This window comes from Nyctibius grandis, chromosome 3, assembly GCF_013368605.1.
Source record: "Nyctibius grandis isolate bNycGra1 chromosome 3, bNycGra1.pri, whole genome shotgun sequence".
Classification (NCBI taxonomy): Eukaryota; Metazoa; Chordata; class Aves; order Nyctibiiformes; family Nyctibiidae; genus Nyctibius; species Nyctibius grandis.
In genome coordinates, this window is record NC_090660.1 from 64,994,580 (window position 1) to 65,016,243 (window position 21,664).

General features: G+C 43.8%; 1 protein-coding gene across 11 annotated transcripts in view; it reads left to right on the forward strand.

Moving 5' to 3' along the window:
* The window catches only part of DTNA (dystrobrevin alpha), a 244,482-nt gene that overhangs the window by 32,408 nt on the left and 190,410 nt on the right, over positions 1-21,664 (forward strand). For 7 of the 11 annotated variants that reach the window (XM_068396055.1, XM_068396047.1, XM_068396046.1 and 4 more), the window contains exon 1: positions 11,923-12,075. The exons of 1 other annotated variant lie outside the window; for it this stretch is intronic. In XM_068396055.1, coding sequence (XP_068252156.1) covers positions 12,059-12,075 — 17 coding nt within the window. In that variant the 5' untranslated portion in view covers positions 11,923-12,058. Of the gene's footprint in view, positions 1-11,328; positions 11,486-11,922; positions 12,076-14,207; positions 14,287-14,887; positions 15,108-21,664 lie in introns of those variants that run through there. 3 more of the 11 variants (XM_068396048.1, XM_068396051.1, XM_068396053.1) reach the window with 3 other exon arrangements.

Sequence of the window (21,664 nt, forward strand, 5' to 3'; positions counted from 1 at the left end):
CATCTCAAAGTAAATAGGAGAATCACACATTTAACGATGTTCCCACACACGGATGCTAATGAGGTCACCCAGGAGAACGCTGCTGTTTGGGGCCACTACTTGTCCCCAGGGTATATTTTCTCACTGCGAAAAGGTCCTGCTATGCAGTCTTACTCTGGAGCATGTTTTGAAATGGCTCTTTCAGCTAGTGATGTGCTAAACTCCTTCTTTGTTTTCATCTTAGTAGACTCCGAGAAATGAATTGCATAAATTTCACAGCAGTGAGATTTTTTTTGATATCTGTAATAATTTTACAGTTTGACTCTCATATCACAGTGTAGTGGTAAGTTTCATCAGCTGGAAGACCCTGCAACTCCTAGAACTCCAAATACTCTTAATGCAGTGGCAGACCAGAAGTCAAGTTTGCGTTGAACATGTCAAGCAGCTCGAAGAAGTGAAATATATTGACCCAAATTTGGGCCAAAGTGTTTTTACACACACCAAAGCAAGTAAAATTGATGTATGCTTGCTGCCTTCATCTTCAAGTGCTGCTAGCTACTGGCAGTCGGAGCAAAAAATGGTTTAGAAAGCAAAGTTTTATGGTATGCTCCGCAGGCGGTAATATTTTTTTCTTAAGCAAAAGTTTTAGGTAGAAATCTCTTGATTGAACTTTAGTGTTAAGCAAACATTGGTGTGTTGGATCTGATCCAGTACATTGTTCCTGACAGTGCTCAGGAATTGGCCAGTCGTCAGTTATGGAATAATGTGACAAAAGGGGATTTTTCTTAATCCTTGGGGATTCCCCTTAAGGGGAATGTCTTAATCCCTGACATTTAATCAATCCTTGTGTCAGGAAGTATAAATGTTTGTCTTCTATTGCTTAAAAAAAGCAAGGTTCATTAAAGATTATATTCTTTCTTTTTAAAACAAATGAGTTTCTAATGGGAACATGGAGGAATTCATTAACAGTCTAATGAATATTTTTTTTATAGTCCTTTTTGGTCCCAATTATATTATGCTGCAGACAGCTCCACAGGGTAAGCTATGCTTTAAGTTTAAAGAGGTAGAACAGAATTTTCCTTAATCTCTTAAATGTGCCTGTCAGTTTTAAACTCCCTGTTTAACTTTTCTTCCATATTTCGTTAATTATTTTGTCCTTTGGCTGCAACGTATTCTTTTTCTTCTGAGAAAGTAAATAAGAATGTTTCGTTTCCCTTCTTTTTGCTATTTATAATTTTTATACAGCTATCCTACATTCATCGTCTCTCTCCTCATTTGCCTCCTCTCCAAACAAAAACTGGTGCTTCTTCATACAGCTGGTTTCCTGAGGCTCCCAGTGGTTTATGTTCCTGGGGTCTGCACCCTTTCTGTGGCTGCTCTTTTTGCAGCCCCGTCTGCCTGTAGCATTCCTGATGCCAGATCTACAGTTCCTTTATTTTGTTTGCTTAGATGGGGAGAGTTTCGGCACACCCCCTTGAATTTCGAGCTGTATGCTTGACACTGCCAGAGTCATCAGAAGTGGTATGAGCTGGCGTTCAAGCAGGTGGTACCGTCGGGCTGCTGTCATCGGGGATGAGATCATACATTCACTCTGTCTCCGTGATGGATTTGTCTAACTCTCCAACTCGAGCTGACTTTGATCCCATATAATGAAAAGCTTTAAAAATAGAAAGTGGAAGGGAACAGAGACGAGCTTTAATTATTTACTGGCTGGGTCGAATCCATACCTTTTGTAAAGAGACTTTTGTTGTTTTTTGGTCTGTTCCATTTTCATTAAGCCAAATTTAAATCTTTGTGCTCAGCATTGATCCAGATTCTGGGTCTGATTAAAGAGGCTTTTGAAGGAAGATGCGTTTTTTCTTCTTTGACTTAGTTATTTTTTCCATTTACTGGATGGAATAAAAATGCTCCCTAAACAATTTTCAGTATTTTAGTTGCAGCAGTGCTAAGAGGTCCCAGCTCAAAGTTTTAGTTGCTCTAAGCACTTAGAAACATGATGCCCCTCATAAAACCGCTGAAGGCTAGGTAGACAAAACAGATAAAAAGTGGGAGGGGGGAAGTAAATTTGTAAATTCCCAAATTCACAAAACAGATCTGTGACAGAGCTGAGACCTGATCAGGTCTCCTACCACTGCTAGCATGGTGTTTAACCGCGAGCCCAAGCTGCCCCTGCCATATTCACCCCTTGTGTAATGCCTGAGCAGCATGGACACGGTGCAGTGGTCTCCATGACATGAGTACCCCATGACTGCCTGCATTTCTGAGCGGTATCCCTGTTACAAAAGCGGTCCCCATCATCCTGAGCATTTTGATAACTTGTCTTTGCCCTCCTCTGAAAACAGTAGAGATGTCATCTCCCTCATTGCGCTGGAGGAGTTAATGCAGGTTGTAAGTACAGCTCCTTTGTGAGCGTCTTGCCCCGGCAGGTTGTGCAGAAGGAGGCTGGGTGCCATCCCAGACCCTTTTCCTTCTCTGGAAGCTGGATGGTGCCTCCTGAGGGCATGAGCTCTGGGCAGGGAGAGGGCAGGGGAGATAGGCTTTTGCTGTACCACTCCCTTGCATCATTATGCTTACAACCAGAAACAACCTTGCAGTTACCTCTGTAGTCTTAAGCAAAAAGCTTGCGTGATTTATTTTGGAACCTAGTGTCTTCATAGTGTGCGCGGCTGTAAAATCTGCATGCTTGAGTTGAGGCTTGAGGAGCCCCAGTGCCTATCAATATCACTACGTCCACAGCTCCTTCACAAAAATAGTAATGTGAAAGATAGTGATGGTTCAGAGAAATGTCCTTGCTTTATCCTCACCCTCTTGGTGCCAGTGGGTATGTTAACAGACTACTGTACATAGAGGAAAACATGCCTTTAATGCCTTTAATAGTTCTGTCTCAGCTGCTGTTAATTTGATTTCCCTCAGGTAGCCACTGTTCAGTCACAAAGTCCTGGAGCAAGACTTTCTGTGGCAAGAAGTACAAATAATTTACACTGTAATGTCTGAGCCTCTTAGATAAAGCATATGCTACTCTGAACAAAGCAAAAAAATAATTTCTTTTATTTGGGGATAAACATGATGCATTCAGAGGGCTGGGAGGTGCTATAATAAGGAGCACATTTATTCAAAGCAGCTTTGTGGTATCTGTCAGCAAGCAGGTTATGTCCAGACCTGTACTCGGTCTCTGTGCCATACACATTGTATATTTGCAGGCTGTTTGTTGTGACACTTCACAGGACAATGTCAAAATAATTAGTAATTATTACTGGATTACTACAGATAAAATATTCTTCAGTATCTCTGTTTTCCTGTGGAAGTTGTTAGTTTCATTTATATTTTCAGCTTCTTCCATGTAAACTGGGCAAGTGTGAATTAGATTGTGTCAGTCCTGAGGTCAAACTGCATTTGTTTGCATTTATGTAAGTCTGGAGTACTGCCTTTGAAAAGAATGGGCCGGATTCTGCCCCAAATTGTCATGTCCCATTCCTTTGCTGGAACCGCTCATTTACGGGCAGGGTTTTCCAGCAGGACTCAGTACTGCTGCAGCACTCATTCTAATACTACTGTAGTATTGCATGGCTTGTATAGCTTTGCAAAAACTAAAATTGAAGAATTCAGAGCAGAATTAGGTCATGACCAAGTACATTTGAAAATGCCATGCTAATTATTCACAACTTTAGAATTACTGAATGAGCTTCTTCCAAATTTGCTCTGTTCCATAGATCCCATTGACATTTAAATGTAATTCACTTTATCACCATGTTATATCATAAAATCCAGTTTCCAGTATTTTCATTAGCTGGTAGATGTTCTGTAATATAAAAGGAAATAATACTTGGGGCATGGAGAAAAAAGGGAATGCAGTTAATCTGTTAACATTGCCTTTCTGGAATTCACTGATTAATTTTTTTAATCTCATATTGGTATTAGGAAGGTTTCTTTGGTTTGTTTCTAGTTGTGTAAAGTTCGTGAAATTCTCCAGAACGTTTAAGATGAGTGTATGACTGATCTTTCAAAGACCTAATGTTGCATTCCAGCCTTTCAGACTTTCATCACGTCTTTTAATATGGGAAATGTCCACTTTTCCTGAAGGTGCTGATTCTTCTCATCATTCCTCCCTATTCTGATGAGTTTACACCTTCTCAGGGAAAAGTGCTTAAGAGGGATTTCTTCCTTTGAGATGGTTTCTGCTCTAGTTTGGATTTCCATAAACCAGTGCTAAAAGTGTGCAGTAACTGAAATACTGTTCTGAAGATCGCAAAAAGCACATTGTAATGTTTGAGCGTTTGAAAATATGTATTTGTCTTGGGGTACAAGTTTTTCCTATGTTCAAATAAATGCTTCCATGGCAGCTGCAAATGTCTTTTATAGGTGGTATCCAGTGCTGCCAATTGCTCAGCCCTCAGAAGTGTACAGGGTGAGATTATTGACTGGAGTTGTGTTCAGGTGGTTACACGACAATCGGATTGGTAATTCCCACATGATTAATAGACTCCATTTCCATAAGCCATTTTCCCCCTTTCTGCTTTTTTTGCCTATGCTTCAGGGTGTTTAAATTTGGTGTGGCACTAATGTGACCCACGGGTGGGGTGTTTTCCCCCCTTTGCTGCCTGCAGTGCACCAGGGCGCGGGAGGTCTTTGCTGCCCACGTTGCCTCGCGTGGCAATGCTGCCGGCAGCCCTGCTCGGGGAGCTTCGTGGGCCTTTCTCTGCAGCTGATCCTGACACCCACCCGTCTCGTAAGATGAGATCATTATCTAAATATGTGTTATAACGCAAAATGATCGTGCCCAAGAAGAGGCATTCTTTTCCTGCGCCATTGTGGAAGCGTAAGGATAACCCCGGCAGGTACAGAGCAAAAGGGATTTGGTATGTTAAACGCACAAAGGTCCGTGTCATGCCATCTCCTGAGTGTGTTGATGGTTTCTTCCTCATCAGCCGCGACTTTATCCCTTTCCCAAGTCTGCCTGGGTCTGTGTTACCTGCAGATCGCTCGCTGAAAGCTGCCATCCCTTGTCCCAGCTTCTCGCGCTGACATTTGGGATTTCTCCACAGGACGGGTACAGCAGAGGGAGCAGTAGGACAAGCTTCTCCCAGGCTGTCTCACCCTGCGTGCTCCCTCCCCAACCCAGACCCTCCAGCTGATCTAACCCCCCCTTCTGTCTGTACACCCCCAGCAGCACCGAGACCCCCCAAGCCTGAGGGGTCTGTGCACATCTTGGGGCCAGGATGGAGAGGGAAGGAGGGCTGTGTGGCAGAGACCCCCCCCCGCCCCTGGAGAGCCCTGATGCATTTGAGAGAGCAAGTCAGACGCTGCTTGCTTTTACATAACTGATCTGATGGGATTTATGTTGTTGGCCTATATATTAATGCTCCAGCTCTCATTAGCAGTTTCTGAGACTTCCAGGCCTCCTTCTGTGTTCTTGCTATGTATTTTTTTCTTAGAGGAAAAAAAAAGTTATTTCCCCTTTTTCCCAAGGTTTGCGTCTGGAGGGTTGAATGAAGTGAGTTTTATTTTAGAGCAGGAGGGTTTTTTTGGTGGTATGTGGGATGAATGAAAGGGGATTGTTTCTACCTTTGGCTCAACTGAACAGAGAATCTGTTTCATAGATTATCCTCTTCCAGTTCTGAAAAAAGTGTGTGTGTCACTCCATCCACGTGCATGTCTGCCTGCATGCACACTTTAGGCATTGGCCAAATTTCCAGGAAAGGCCTGTGGTTGTCTGTCCAGGCAAATATAGATACATAACGTTTGTGGCAGTTTTATGGAATAACTTACTGGAAACCTTTTTCAGTGCAGAATATAGCACTGCAATGAAACCAAGGTGCTGGAGTGAGACAGGATAACAGAGCCATTTCTGCAACAAAAATGTTTGATTAATTTCATAATTTCAGGAATAAGGACATTAATTTCAGGAGAAGGTTGTGACAAGACAAATTTTGATGTTGTGATCTTTACTTTCACAAACATTTCAGTTACTCTTTTCAGGAACAGGCTGCAATGAGCTCTCATAATTAGCAGTCTTCACTACCTTTTGTATACTCGGTTAGAGCAGACATGAAGCCTTCAAAGCAGTAGAGGGTTCCTACCATCAAGGAGACAAAGAGAATATGGTGCTGGAGCAAAGGATATGTCATGAATCTTTGTAGCTGGCTTTCTAAGGGAACACAATCATGCTACGTTTGTTTGTCTCACACTTCCGGCCACAGTCAGTAGTTTTGAACACTTTAGAGACCTCTAGACACCTTCTGCAAAATTTAACATGGGAAGAAATCTCAGCTATGCTGATTCTTCCCGACCCTCCTGAAGTGGGATTCAAGATAGCACCCCAGTAAGGACAGGACAGGCAAAATACCCCTCTTGAAACAGCTCCCATGTGTGCTGGCTGAGCACGTACAGCTCTGACCCACCTGCATGACCTGCTTGCTGCTTTTTCACGAAGTAGGGATAAAGTACAAAAGGGTTCGTGGAAGGGAGCAGGAGTACTTGATTAGGACAACCGTGGAGGCCTGGGGAAATGAAAAGTATTATTGTGGAGATGGTGGCACAGGTTGATTGCACAGTACATTAAAGGAAGCTGAAAGTGCAGGTGGGCAGCACTCGTCCTGAGGGACAGAAGTGGTCATGAGGGTTTAGAGGAAACGGAGATGACTGTTGTTGGGAGCAGTAAATAACAAAGGACCATAAATCCTTAGGAAAACAATTGTCATTAGATGCACTGCTCACCAGGCAACGTTAATGAACTATAGCTGTCACTTCAGACCTTTCAAGTTCAGCCTATTGTCAGGTAGGGAACCAATAATGGATGATACAGCCTTTTTATTTCTCCATGAGTACCATCAGGCCAGGAGAGACTTTTTCCAGGGCTCAGCACTGTGCGGGATTAGGTTTACCTGGGTTTTTTTAAAATCATTTTTAGAAAAATATTTTTCCTTTCAGTGTGGTAAAATTAAACTATTTACCTACAAAAACTATTTTTTTAAGTTATCTTTATTTTATTATATCTCAGAGAGCTTCCTTTTGCTGATCAATTTGGACATCTAAAAAGAGTAGTCTTTTTCCTGTATTTAGTGTTTGGATTGAAGATGAATGGAAGCAGAATTGTTCTAGTTCTCCTCTTAGGTGTTTTTCAAGTATGCATTTGGAAAATAATGGTTTGATTTTGCAGAGAACAAGGCAAGTGCACAGAGTTTTTAGTAAGTTGCTTAATTGTTCATAATTAACATTCATGCTTTGTTCGCATGTAGAAAAATAAAGCCAAGACCTTTATATACTGGCTCTTGTATCTGTGATGTGCTTATATATGATGATAAACACTGGTTTAAACTATGAGTTTGTCAAAAAAACTCTAGCAAACTATAAATACAAGACATAGGAAAAAAGGAAAGAAATGTTCAAAAGTAAATAATGGATTTTTTTTTTTCTTTATGCAGTAAAATGGATTGACTGAAAATATGATTTGTTTCTGAAGCTCAGATATCTGACCATGGACGTTGTCCCTTATTCCCACATAGCTTGAATCATGGAAACATAGAAAATAAAACCAGAAAAGCCAGCATAGAAAATCCTCTGTACCAAGTGCATTCCCCATTTACTTTATTAATGGTTATTGAGAATTCTTGCAAATAGCGGAGCTAACCCATCTGAACATTTTTCGTGACAGAGCTTCCTCCAATATCCAGTGAGCCTCCTGAAAATGGCAGGAGGATTAGATGTGGTGATGCAGGTGTTGGAATAAAATTCTTTGGAGCAGTCAGACTCGGTGTTGAGGGGGCCAGGGCAGTGTTTTGCCCCATATGAACCCATCTCAGTCCCCTGGGTTGCCTTCCAGCGCAAATGTACCCCACCGTGCTGGAGGCTGCATGGTGGGGACGGCAGGGCAGCGGGTGCTGGTGGGTGCTACCAAGAGCCTCCCAACCCCGCCAGCTTCAGTAGCTGTTCCCCATCTCTTCCTGTAAAAAAGTGGTAGGTGGGAGAGAAGCAACTCATGGGTCAAGGCTTGGCCAAACCCTGCCTGTTGGGCCACGTTGGAGAGGGCTCACTGTGTAACCAAGTCGCTGAGTAGCCAAGGCTGGAGGTAGGCTGGGAGGGGGGCGGTGACAGGTGTGTAGATTGAGTAATACTGAGTAAAGTCAGTGTGCTGGATCCACTGTTGCAGGCAGGGAACCACGTTCCTGCCAATGCAATGGTAATGCCCTACTCAAAGCTCTTAGTCCAAACAAACCTGTGCTGCAGTTATCTGCAGAGGTTAATGAGATCATTCCTAAGAGCATGAAGTACTCTGAGTAAGACCTAGAAGGACTGATCCCATAAGGTAGAAGATGTTTCTTGTCCCAGTAAGCCTAAATCTTAAGACTGCCAAGAAAAATTAATTCAAGACACTGACAGACAAGGGAAGAAAGAGCAAATTCTGTGCACATTAAAAATAGCTGAACGTGAAGGGACAGACCATGCCTCTTAGGCACTGGGCTAAATTGGGAATGGGTAGGAAGTCACATGGCTCCAAACATGTTACATATTTACACTTGTCACTGGTACCAAATTACTCTCCCCTCCCTGCCGCTCCCTTCTCCTCTCCACTCCCACGCCAGCTCTGGCTCCAGCTCCCACTCCTCCACAAGAGCTTGCTATTGATATGTATTCACGTATCTCAAATCTAATGCCACGGTGGTCCCTGATCTGTTACACTTGGTGATGGTTTTAAAGAGCAGACCCTGCTGAGAGAGAAAGAGTAGTATTGCCTCTCACAGCTGTAGTAAATCTCTCCCAGCTGTATGCTTTGTGTTACATGTTGGACACTGGTATTATTGCACATCACTTCATCGGAGGAAACTGGACACCTGTCTTCTCCTTTGGCTTATGTGATACAGTTTTTGGACATATGACCTCTGACTTGCCATTCATGGGATTGGGATCATGCTGTCCAGTTGACATCCAAGGTTTCCCAGTAATTTCCAGCATCCTGTTTTCCAAAGCTCCACCCCCTACATACTCTTAAGTTTATAAATAACCTCTTAAGAGACATGGGAAGCAAACACTTTAAGTGTTCTTTTAGAGGATCCAACACCCAATCTCTTTTTCCCTATATCTAGTAAGGGAAATACACAAATTTAGATAAAAGTGTGGACTTGCTTCTGTGGATTTCCCTGCCTTTGTTTTCCCCCACACTTAAGCACTCTCTAGAGCTACACTGGAGTCCTAGAAACAGCTCAGTCTTAATCCTTCCTGTTCATGACTTCACTTCTGAATCACCACGTTTGTCCATCACACCTTCTTCCATGGGGAGCTTCTTTCTTCCTTCCTTGTTGCCCTAATTAAAAAGGAGCCCTCAGCCACAAAAGCACGACTTTTCTTTGTTCTGTCTCTTTTGTCTCTCTGAGCATCTGAAGCCTGTGCTTTTTACGACCTGATGTTAACACTTGGTCTCTGCTTCTAGTGATTATCTGCCCTTCAAGTCTGACATCCTTACAAACAATTGGAAAAAAACTGATTTGAGGTATGATATTCGTATTGCATTATATGAAGTTGCTCCATTTGAATGGGAGACAATGTGGCACAGTGACTTTTCTCTGCTCCGAGAGATTTGTAAGCCGGCAGCGTTAGAGGTGGCTCTATCAGAAAGCCGTGCCAGGCAGCCTTCCTGCAATTCACCCCAGCTACTAAACCTGAATAGTAGACACATGACCTGAACCATTGTATCAGCAATCTAGTTTTAGGACCTGAGGCAAAGAAGTGAAGTGGCTTCCTCCTTGTCTGGCAGGAAGTCCATGGCATGTTTTTCTCTTGCTGGAGTTTTTAAAGCACTCTGGAAGGCAGGTATTAAACATACTGAGGTCTGGCTTTGCTAATAGTAACAAAGGTTAGTGATTCAAAATCACACACTGGAACAGGTTGCCCAAAGAAATTGTGGATGCCCCCTCCCTGGAAGTGTTCAAGGCCAGGTTGGATGGGGCTTTCAGCAACCTGGTCTACTGAAAAGGTGTCCCTGCCCATGGCAGGGGGGTTGGAACTAGATGATCTTTACGGTCCCTTCCAACCCAAACCATTCTATGATTCTATGAAAATAAGTCTTTCGACTTTTCAAGAGTTGTCAGCTAGTTTATTCTTTGATATTTGTATGTTGCTGGCAACTTTCCCAGGCCCATGAACCTGAGCTGACTCCAGGTTAAGAGGAGCTCTTGCCTTCCTGCGTGTGGAACTGACCATGAAAATGGCTGTGGAATTACTGTTTTTATCAAAGTTTATATGCTATATATATGGTACCAAACACATATTTATGCGTATGCTGTCAAACAGCATCATGAAGAGTATCTGGCAGGAGATGAAGTGCAGGCTTACTTCATGCACACTAAGATACAGCCCTTCGGATGATCTCTTTTACCCCCTTTAGACCTTTCCAAGTTTGAGCCATTTCCTTCATTAGCCTGAAGTAAACATATGATTACTTTTACTACTAAATCAGTCCAGCATCTCAATACTGGTGCTCCGGAAAGTGTAATGCCTCATCAAACAGGGCACTGGCAAGGCATTTATAAACCATGTTTCTAGCTAAGAGATTTTGGGCACAGCTTGACCTTGCCCCCCCCGCCCGCTCCGACCTGTACTTGTTCCTTGCTTGGCTGCATCCCTGGGTACGAACCCCTCTCAGCAGCAGCTCACACAAAGGCCGAAGACTGTAGACCAGAGACATTTACCATGTTACTCTGTGTGAATTGGTGTGACTGTCAATTGATATTTTCCAGTTTCAACTGGAAGTGTTCAATAATTCATGTGTTTTACATAGAGTCTTGTGGCTTGTACCATTCCCACCCATGCCTGAGATGAGGCAGTCTTGATGGCAAGCAGTATTCCACTGAACGCGCATTTACAAATGAAAGTGCTGCTTCGAAAGGCTGATGTTAAGAGCCAGGAGGTTGTGTCACACTAATGACTCCTGAAGTCTCTAGTACCAATACTGACTTTTTGGGTTACATGGGGGGACTTTTTTCCCCACTTCAATCTCCCCGAATGCTGCCATTAATCAGTAGTCTGGTTATTTCATAGTCTGACTGCTGAACAACGTTGCAATGCATTGTTATTGTAAGGAGCCACAAATTTACGAAGAGTGGAAGTTTAGAAGCTTTGTGTTTAGGGTCTGGTAAAATCTTTTTTATTTTGTGGGTTTTTTTGTACGCCGTTACTCAGTAAAGCTCTCTGCACAGGCACAAGCGCTGTCAACTTCCAAATGTGAGTCTCTGCAGAAGCTTAGTACAACGGGGGGTGAAACGCTCCCCGCCCCCCCAGCCCTCGCACCCCTCCAGCTGGTTGCGTTTGGAGTCCGCTAGAGAAAACCCTTTCTGGGAGTCCTGTTTCTGGCTGCAATTTAATCCCTGACTCCAGGATTCAAACCCAGAGACTTCGCCTCATTGGGCACAAGCAAGAATTTCAGGTACCTCCGCACCGAACATCAGCGGGCCGGGCCGGGCCGAGCCGAGCCGAGCCGAGCCGAGCCGCGCCGCGCCGCGCCGGTTTTTCGAAGGTAGCGGGTCGAGTTGCTGGCAGAGGGCTCCCGGGAAGCCGAGCTGCGGGCGGGGAGCGGAGGGCGCCCGGGAAGCCGGCGGACGGCCGCTGGTGCCGGGCGGTGGGCGGTGGGGCGCGGCGGGCAGCCTCCCTCCCTGCTGCGGGCAGCCGCGGTTGGAAGTCAGTGAAATCCTTCCTGCCAACCCCTCTGTGTATGTGTGGCAGGGAGGGGAGGTGGGGATGGGGGCGGAGTAGCAGGGTTGGGGGAGAGGGAGGGAGGGAGAGATGGAGGGGGAGAGGGAGGGAAAGGGAGAGGAGGGGGGGGGGCCCGGGCGCCTGCGATTGGTAAAGCTCCGCAGAGGCATCTGCCAGCAGGACTTCAGAGGAATGTGAAACCGAATCATTTACAAGTTAAAGATAGACGCAGAATACGCAGCATCTTGAGCCAGGGTTTAAATTCATCCCTCTCTGCCTGGCTTCTCGCAAAGCTCTGCTTGTCAGCTTGCCTCTGTCTCCTCTAACGACTCTAATATTCCCTTAAAAATAACATCATTCTGGATTCGTTGGAATTACTAAGGTGGCAAAAGAGATCATGGTGCATACCATAGGGTAAGTAGGAGGCTTGCCTCTGCATACGTTTGCTTGTGTGGTTCCTCTGAGCTTTGCTTCTGCTTTCAGAGCACTCGGCAGTTCCTGTAGGATGAGGCAGATATTCAAGTAATGCTTTCACTGTGTGATTTATTCCCCCATGTTCTCCCCATATGGAGTATTCGAACTTTATTTCTCAGTGAAGTGTTAACTCACAAGGTTACTGGTCTTGGCATACCTACGGAGTCTTGGGCTTTAATAATCTTACCATTACAGTTTTGAGTGCTGTTTTCCTATCAGCTGAATTTTGTTAAATACCTTTGCTCTTCATTAGTGGGATATGCTGTTTGAAATGCTGCTTATTGTTACAAAGTTGAAAAGCGAGTTGTTTTCCACGTTAGTGAGGATGTAATAAATTTTTCGCATGCTTGTTTGGCCATAGTTTCACTTACCTGCTGTTTCCTCACGTGTGAATTTGGTCACAACACAGGGTTAATTAAATTTAACCTTTCTGTTTGTTTGTTTCCAAATAATGCTTTTACTTGGCTTTTTTTTTTTAATTGGTTGGGTTTTTTTAACATTTTGACCCTTTTGTTTTCTCTGAACAAAGTCATTCTAACAGTAATTAAAAAATGTGCACGTTCCCGTGATAGTCCTCACTTTTAAATAGTGAGTTTGTGAGTAAAAAGAAAATTCAAGCTGTCATGTTCTCTCTGCACTTATCAGAAGTAATTGCAGAATCTAGCAGATACATCACTTCATTGATCAATGGTATTTTCAGACTCTTTCTCAAATATTTCTGGTGAAGTTGTGTGTTCCTGTGAGCAAAAGGATTTTGAAATATCAGAAACTGAGTGGAAAGTTAGATGTAATATTTGTTACGTAGCAGGGACTTGTATTCTGACAGTTTCGTCTGAATCTGTGCTTTGAATGAGAATCGCCTAAATGCCAGCATCGTTTTTACCATTTATTCTGGGCACGCATGTTTTACACTCGTAGTAGAGGAGCTCCTAACTTCGGATATGATGGCAGTTCACCCAAACATACTCAGAATTCCTGACGTGTTAGTACTGCCCATAATAACCGTAGGAAGTAGGTGCTGTCTGCGGATAACTGAAACGCCTAACATTTTTGGTTATAGATATCAGTGCCCAGGAGGCTCGCATAATGTCAGTCTGTGCCTTGCAAAATATGTGGAACTGGGTGAACTAAACCAGAAATGTTTCCTCTGAAGGAAAGATGAGGCATCTGGGGTGTTTTGTTACCTTTCTTCCATTTGATTGAGGTCATCCCTATTGATCAGTTTACCCGAATTTTGCAAAATGTCTGGGTATATTTGGGTGAGCAAATCTGCTGATATATAATCTTTAAGGTAAATCTGGAAAAAAACAACTGCAGGGGTGAGAAATGACAGTCAAGCCAGTTCTCTTAGAGTTTGTACTAGTTGGGTCTTCTTTTAACTAGCTCAGACTAGCTAAATACTTCAGTCCTATGCTAAATTTCTGGGCCAACAGTTACATTAAGATATGACTGTAATATTTGTTTTGGTATTGAAGTGAAAGAACTTCGAGACAAAATATGTCAAGATGAATAAAAACTTGCAGTGGGGCTTAGTAAAGCTGTGGTTAGTTTCCAGCTCTTGCACAGGATCCTGTGCAGCTTCGGGCAAGTCGTGTGAGCTCTCAGAGCCCCTGCAAACCTGAAAGGAGTGGAAATACCTTTATTACTTTTCTGTGTTACGTATCTAGATAGCAGTTCCTAGGGCTAGGCATGGCCTCTGCTAAGACTTGGCACAGTAGGCTTCTGTTTTCACAGGGCACACACCCTCCCTAGGGCTATGGCAAAAGGCAGGAGGGAAAAGGAATCCACAGATTTGGAAGTAGAGGTTCACTGCACCTTTTATAAGCTTCCTAAACTGAAAGAGAAAAATAGACTGACATTCAGAGGTGAGCAGAAAATAGAATTAATGTTCCATGGGAAATTCCTGAGTCAGTTCAAAATTAAATTGCATTTCCCTACCACAGTGTATTGCTTTTCAGAAGTTATAGTTCAGGAGCATGGTGTTCCCATTTCATTATCTGAGACCCTTCTCCCATAATTAAATGTCCAAGAGGCACTGGAGAGCTTCATCAGAAGGAAACCTGCTTTGTATTCTGGGAAGTGAAGCTGCCTGAAAAAAACTCATTCCTGGAAGGGAATAAGCATCTGACCCAGGAAGAGGGAGTTCTCAGGGTAAGGAACTGCGGTGTAGTGTTGGATTGACTTTAAAAAACTACATTCTGGTGTATCTAATCCACCTGAAATAACATCTTCCAATTGTCCTAGCAGTAAAAGGAAAATCTTCAATAAACTGATATTTTCCCATAGAACATGCTGCTGTATTTGATATAGTTTGTATATTATTGTAATGTTGGCATATTTTCTGAAATGGAAGATCCTTGGCAAGATGTTAGGGTGAATTTTGCACGATTAGGGTGAATATGGTACTGTGTGTGTTCAGTGATGATGGTACCACACATCAGTGCAATACTGCTGAGACTTTTGGGTAAGGGTGTGGTAGCTTTTATCAGGGCAGGACATAGGGGCTGGGACCTCTCTCCTTCTCTCCTCTCTCTCCTTCTCTCCTTGTCTCCTTCTCCCCCACTAACCCTGTGCTCCTCAGGTGACTGGAATTTGTTGGGAAGAGGAGAGAGAGGAAGGAGAGAGGGAGACATCTTTTTCTTAAAGGCTTTTGTAACAGGGTGTTGATGTGGGTGGTGATACCCTCTTCTCCTTGATCTCCTGGACTCCTTGCCTCACTGCAGCCTTCCCTTTCCTCCCTCCCCTTTCCCAGGAGCCCCACTAACCCCACACAGGGGGAGATGGAGAAGTGCTGCTGGGACAGAGAAGATGGGAGAATGAAAGGGTGCTTGCACCCAGCCCCTGCCTCTTGGTACTGCAGAGAGAGGAGAGATCATGGAGGCCCTGGTCTTCAGGAGGATCAAGCAGGGGACAGAACATTGATGAGGGGAGCACAAGCCTACAGCTGAAGCATTGGTGCCTCCTGGTTTTGGGTACTGTGTGAGTGGTTGAGGTGCTACTCTGATGCTGGTACTGTGTTCATCACTAGCATGTGCCATGCTTTCCTGCTCCGGGAAGCTGACTGTTTGGTGTCGCTTAGGGACAAGCCCTTCTTGGTCACGGTTAGTAACACATCTGCTCTCGGAGCAGGCAGATCACGGTCCCTCCCTTCCCGTTACCATTAGGTTGTAAGTGACTCTGTCACAAGAGTTCAGAAAGATCATGCTTTCTGAGGTGAAAATGGCTTTGCAACATTTTTCCCTTTAATAAATCCTACGCTTCTTTCTTTGTAAACCCTGATAAAACCAGTGGCAGTGATATGCATATGGGTGTTAAAATCCTTCCTTGCTTGACTTTACAGTTATTGGATATGGTTCCCATTTTCTTTGTTTCTGTCATGATCTTTTTTTCCTTTGTAAATCTTTGTAAATCTCATCTTCAAGCTTTTTGTGGTTATTATTCTGCTAAAAGTAAGAAAATAGAGGTGTGATCAGGAACCACTTGGTAAAGAGTTTAAGGACTGTTTCCCCAAGGTTCCCTGAGAATATACTGTCATTTTTCTGAGCTCAAAAGTACCTAGAAGCAGCTCACAGTGATATAATTTCCTTTAGGTCCTAATGAATCTGCTCCCAGCGGTGGCAGCTAATTTGTTTTGGCAGAGTATGACAGGCAATGGCTTGTACAATGCACCAGGCTGTAGAAAGCCTCAATTCTGTAAAAAAAGAACCCCCAACAAGCCCACAATGAAAACTAATGAAATTATGGTGTCCTATGCAGCTGTGTTATCACCTCTGAGTCCACCAGTGGAAATCCAGGAATCACAGAATCACAGAATGTTAGGGATTGGAAGGGACCTCGAAAGATCATTTAGTCCAATCCCCCTGCCGGGGCAGGATTGCCTAGACCATATCACACAGGAACGCGTCCAGGCGGGTTTTGAATGTCTCCAGAGAAGGACACCCCACAACCTCTCTGGGCAGCCTGTTCCAGTGTTCGGTCACCCTCACCGTAAAGAAGTTTTTCCTCATATTTATGCGGAACCTCCTGTGTTGCAGCTTGCACCCATTGCCCCTTGTCCTGTCAAGGGATGTCACTGAGAAGAGCCTAGCTCCATCCTCTTGACACTTGCCCTTTACATATTTATAAACATTAATGAGGTCACCCCTCAGTCTCCTCTTCTCTAAGCTAAAGAGACCCAGCTCCCTCAGCCTCTCCTCATAAGGGAGATGTTCCACTCCCTTAATGATCTTCGTGGCTCTGCGCTGGACTCTCTCTAGCAGTTCCCTGTCCTTCTTGAACTGAGGGGCCCAGAACTGGACACAATATTCCAGATGCGGCCTCACCAGGGCAGAGTAGAGGGGGAGGAGAACCTCTCTCGACCTGCTGACCACACCCCTTCTAATCCACCCCAGGATGCCATTGGCCTTCTTGGCCACAAGGGCACACTGCTGGCTCATGGTCATCCTGTTGTCCACTAGGACCCCCAGGTCCCTTTCCCCTACGCTGGTCTCCAACAGGTCTGTCCCCAACTTGTACTGGTACGTGGGGTTGTTCTTGCCCAGATGCAGGACTCTACACTTGCCCTTGTTATATTTCATTAAATTTCTCCCCGCCCAACTCTCCAGCCTGTCCAGGTCCCTCTGAATGGCTGCGCAGCCTTCCGTTGTGTCAGCCACTCCTCCCAGTTTTGTGTCATCAGCGAACTTGCTGACAGTGCACTCTATTCCCTCATCCAAGTCCTTAATGAATATATTGAATAGAACTGGTCCCAGAACCGACCCTTGCGGAACTCCGCTAGACACAGACCTCCAACTGGACTCTGTCCCGCTGACCACTACTCTCTGGCTTCTTTCCTTCAGCCAGTTCACAATCCACCTCACTACCCGATCATCCAGACCACACTTCCTCAGTTTAGCTGCGAGGATGATGTGGGAGACCGTGTCAAACGCTTTACTGAAATCGAGATAGACCACATCCACAGCTTTACCATCATCTATCCACCGGGTAACATCCTCATAAAAGGCTATCAAGTTGGTTGAGCAAGACTTCCCGTTGGTGAAGCCATGCTGAGTGCCCCTAATGATCCCCCTATCCTTGATGTGCCTAGAGACAGCACCAAGGACAAGTTGTTCCATCACCTTTCCGGGGATGGAGGTGAGGCTGACCGGTCTATAGTTACCCGGGTCCTCCTTCCTGCCCTTTTTGAAGACTGGAGTGACATTTGCTTTCCTCCAGTCCTCAGGCACCTCTCCCGTTGCCCACGACTTAGCAAAGATGATGGAGAGTGGCCTAGCAATGACTTCCGCCAGCTCCCTCAGCACCCGCGGGTGCATCCCATCAGGGCCCATGGATTTATGGACGTCCAGGTTGCTTAATTGGTCCCTGACCCAGCCCTCATCAACCAAGACAGATTCCTCCTCTATCCTGACTTCTTCTGAGGCCTCAGGGGTCCGGGGCTCCTCAGGACAGCCTCCAGCAGTATAGATGGAGGCAAAGAAGGCATTCAGTAACTCCGCCTTCTTTTTATCCTCTGTTTCCAGGGCCCCCACCTCATTCATCAGTGGGCCTACATTGCCTCTAGTGTTGGCTTTACCTGCAATGTATTTGAAGAAGCCCTTTCTGTTGTCCTTGACCTCTCTTGCAAGGTTTAATTCCAAGGAGGCCTTAGCTTTCCTAGTTGCCTCCCTACATCCTCTGACAACAGACTTATATTCCTCTCAAGTGGCCAGCCCCTCCTTCCACGATCTGTACACCCTCTTCTTCCACTTGAGTATGCCCAGCAGTTCCCTGTTTAACCATGCAGGTCTCCTGGTACCCTTCCTTGACTTCCTACCTGCTGGGATGCTCTGATCTTGAGCTCGGAAGAAGCAGTCCTTGAAAGTCACCAGTCTGAGCGCTGTTGGACCTCCTGCACTTACTATTGATTCTGGCTTCGGGTGTGTGAAGGAACAAAGTATTTCCTGAGCTCATTATTACTGGATGAAGTGACTTTACCTGGAAACACAGTGATAATTCCCACTAATAGGATGCTTAAAAATGCATCTAATTGCAGCTGTGGTAGCTGAGAGAATGCCCAATACCTAATAGTCTCGAGAAGAACCATCCTCCCTGGCAGGAGGGAGTATTACAGGAAGCCAAGTTTTGCTGTGTCTTTCCTGTGTCTGAACCAATTATATGGCCTCTTGCTGCATTTGACTCTCAAACCTGGACTGGAGAGTATACTCCGAGTAATAAAGAAGAGATAGGAAAGCAGTGGAAGTAATGAATCTTTATTTATTACTTTGTTGGCATGGTGGTAGCTGTTTGCCGAACATAACCTTCCCTAGGGCAGTGGAGGGAACAAGTCGGCTTCTGTGCCTATGATCTTTGACAAGTCATGTAGGGGCTTGGTGTATCCTTTTCTGAGAGCGGTGACAGTAATACTGGCCCAGTTCTGTGAAGTGCTCTGAGATCAAGGGATGAAAAGTGGTATCTAAGTGCTGCATTCTTATTTTCTTTTATATCTTTTGTAAGGATAAGACTACTCTGGTATAAAATACGACCTTGTAATTTGTAAGAACATTTGCTCTCAGTGGAACTTCAAAAAAAAAAAAAAGGCAAGAAAAATGAAGCAGAGACAGAGAAGTCTGAGCAAGTAGGCTTTAAAAACAATTTATTGACACCTAGTGACTTGTTCTTTTAAATACAATGAAAGTAAGCACAGGCAAAGCCCAGAAGAACATGCTTGGAATGAAGTTGTCCTTGAGTACTCATTACCAAATAACAACTTCAGATAGAGTTAGTTAGTAATCTTATCCTTTCCTGCTACGTTTTCATATGAGTATATGCTTTCTAGTAATTACTACCTTTTCAGTCCGTGTTCGTTCTTAATGTGACATTGTCCTTGGAACAAGATCAGGAAACGCGTTTGATTCTTTCCAGATTTATAAAGCAATGACAGTTTGGCTATCACGTGTTTCTGTCCCCCCCTTTTTCTTTTTACACACAACTCATTTATATTGGATCAACAGAGCTACTGTATCATTTGTGTGATATGGAAATATAAACCATTCCCTGCTTTTAGGTCATTCATTTTTTCCTACAAATTGACTTCAGAATGACTAACTTTACATCTAAAAAATGCATTGGATTGCAAATGCAACACATTGATTTAAACATTTTGTAACTTTTGATAAGTCTGAAACCTTGTCACTCTTTTAACATGGAGTCCTAACTAATTTGTGTAACTGAAAGCTTCCTCACCTACTTTGAGAAATTAAATTTAATCTAGGAGAGCTGGCCAGTCTTTTGCAGACTAGGACCCAGGAAAAAAGGTACATCATAGATCCAAGTTTGAAAGCATTTATCTTGTTATTTGATATGTATTTATAATTGCTGTTACAATTACAAATATTTCACTTTTCTTTGAATATACACAAACAAAACGTGTTTCCGAACAGGTCAGATTTCCGAACAGATCAAACAAAATGCAAAGTGTTTTATGGTTTTATTTTTGTCCTTAAAAGTTTGATCAATTTGCATATCTTATTAGGGAAAATAAATCGCATCAGTTTAATGCAGGTACAAATTATGTTATGCTGGTACAGGAATGCAAGGAGAGCTTAATGGAGCTGAGAGTCAAGCCATGTACTCTGCCAGACTATTCTGTAAACAGGTCATGTTTTTCTTTTGGAAAAAAAAACACTTCTGAAAATGCTAACTATGGTGTTACTTCCCCTACAACCTATTCTGCATCCTGGCTTCCCACTTCTCTCTGCCACCTGCCAGGCCATTGGTAATGCTCTTCGTCCCAACCTCCAAGTCGTCCTCCCTCCAATTCCAGCTGTAGAGTTGGATGAATTTTTGGCTGACCCATTGAACACGTAGTAACAGCAACCAGGGCAGGCTGGCAGCACATCCAGAAGTGGTAATTCAGTGAAAGTCCTTGCTCCATCTCCTCAGAGTCTCAGTTAGGGAGGAAATTTCTGCAGGAGACACATTTTCAAATACAAGAAGTTATGTCTGGCTTGCAAGAAGCCCTCTGAGCACATCTCCCATGTCAGTTCAAAACAGAAGTCACCAACAAGGTTCAGACCTTTCTGTCCTTTGGCTGCTAGAGCCTGAAGGTCCCTGTGAACCATCCATGGAGGGGGATGAAATTTGCCTTTTGTTAGTAAGTTTGCTGATAGTGACAGAAAGATAACAGTTGTACCTGCTTGCCAGAGTTCAAGTTTTTGTGTGAAAGCCTGGAGGAATGAATGCTTCTCAGCAAAGGATTTATAAAGGTTTTTTTTTTAGCGCAGGTAAAACTTTATTTTCAATAACTTTAGCTCTGAAAATTGCTGAAAATGTATAAATAATACATTCAGCTTGACTCTAATATCTGGTATGTAAAATTTCAGGTCAAGTGTAAAATTTAGAAGAGCAACTGAAAAAAGTTCTATAGTAGGAAGTGGATGTAAGCAGAGGAAACTTGCTAAAATGATGATGGCAGGAAGCAATTCTGTGAGTCTAGGAGATAGTAAATACAATTTCAGAAATCATACAGCTAAATAAATAAATTAGGTATTTGATGGTTGAAAAGAATCCAAGCAAATGTAAGTTCTTCATCTACATCAAATTTGGTGATATATTCCTAAATAGAATTAGAAGTGCTAGAGTTTAAAGCCCTTTTTTAAAAAATAGTTTCTAGGCTTAGGTGAGCTGTTCGCAGGACGGTGCATTTTCACTGAGAGGTGAGTAGGTGTCTGCTGAGAGTCACGGACAGTTACTCATAACTCAGTGGTAACTTGGACTAAATGCGCCTAATCTTTGCTGTTACACTACTTAATATCTACCTGCATTGAAACAATGTATTTTCTATGAAAAAAGCATAAAGTAAGTAGATAGACTGATAATTTTTCAGTCCACTCGCTTTTCCCAAAAGTGGAGATAAATTCCTTGTGCACAAAGCCTCAGATTTTGTAACTGTGCATGTAAAGTACTAAATAAGTCATCCACTGTGTTATGTCCAAGACAAACCAAGCTTTGCCAGAAAGCAACCTCAGACGAGGCAGATCTGGCTATACCTATTTCACAGGTCATTAGTCCTATCCTTTTTCTGTTCTACACCATCATAGATGACTGCTTGGGCTTGTATTAGGCATGACTACATATACTGACAGACTCAATTTAAAGCAAGGAAATAAAATTGGATATCTCAACCTCGGAAGAAATAGTCCTAATTGTTTTTCCACCCTGCCCCTGGCAGATTGACCAGGCAAATAAAAAGAGGAGAAGGTTATGCAAATATTGGCCCGGTCCTTGCTGGATTTGCCGTATTTTTCACTGTGTGCTAATTAAGAACTACACACAACTGAGTGGCTTTCGTGAGGCAGCATCGCAAGGGCATGCTTGGCTCACCAGGCGTGGAGAGGCTAGCAGTGGTGGTGTGTAGCTCCAGAGGTTCACTGAGCTGTATGCTGGTAGCTCTTGATACCAGTACAGGCTGGGGAACAACTGGTGAGACAGCAGCTCTTCAGGAAAGGATAGGGGTTAGAGTGGACCTCCAGATGAATGTGAATTGGCAGTG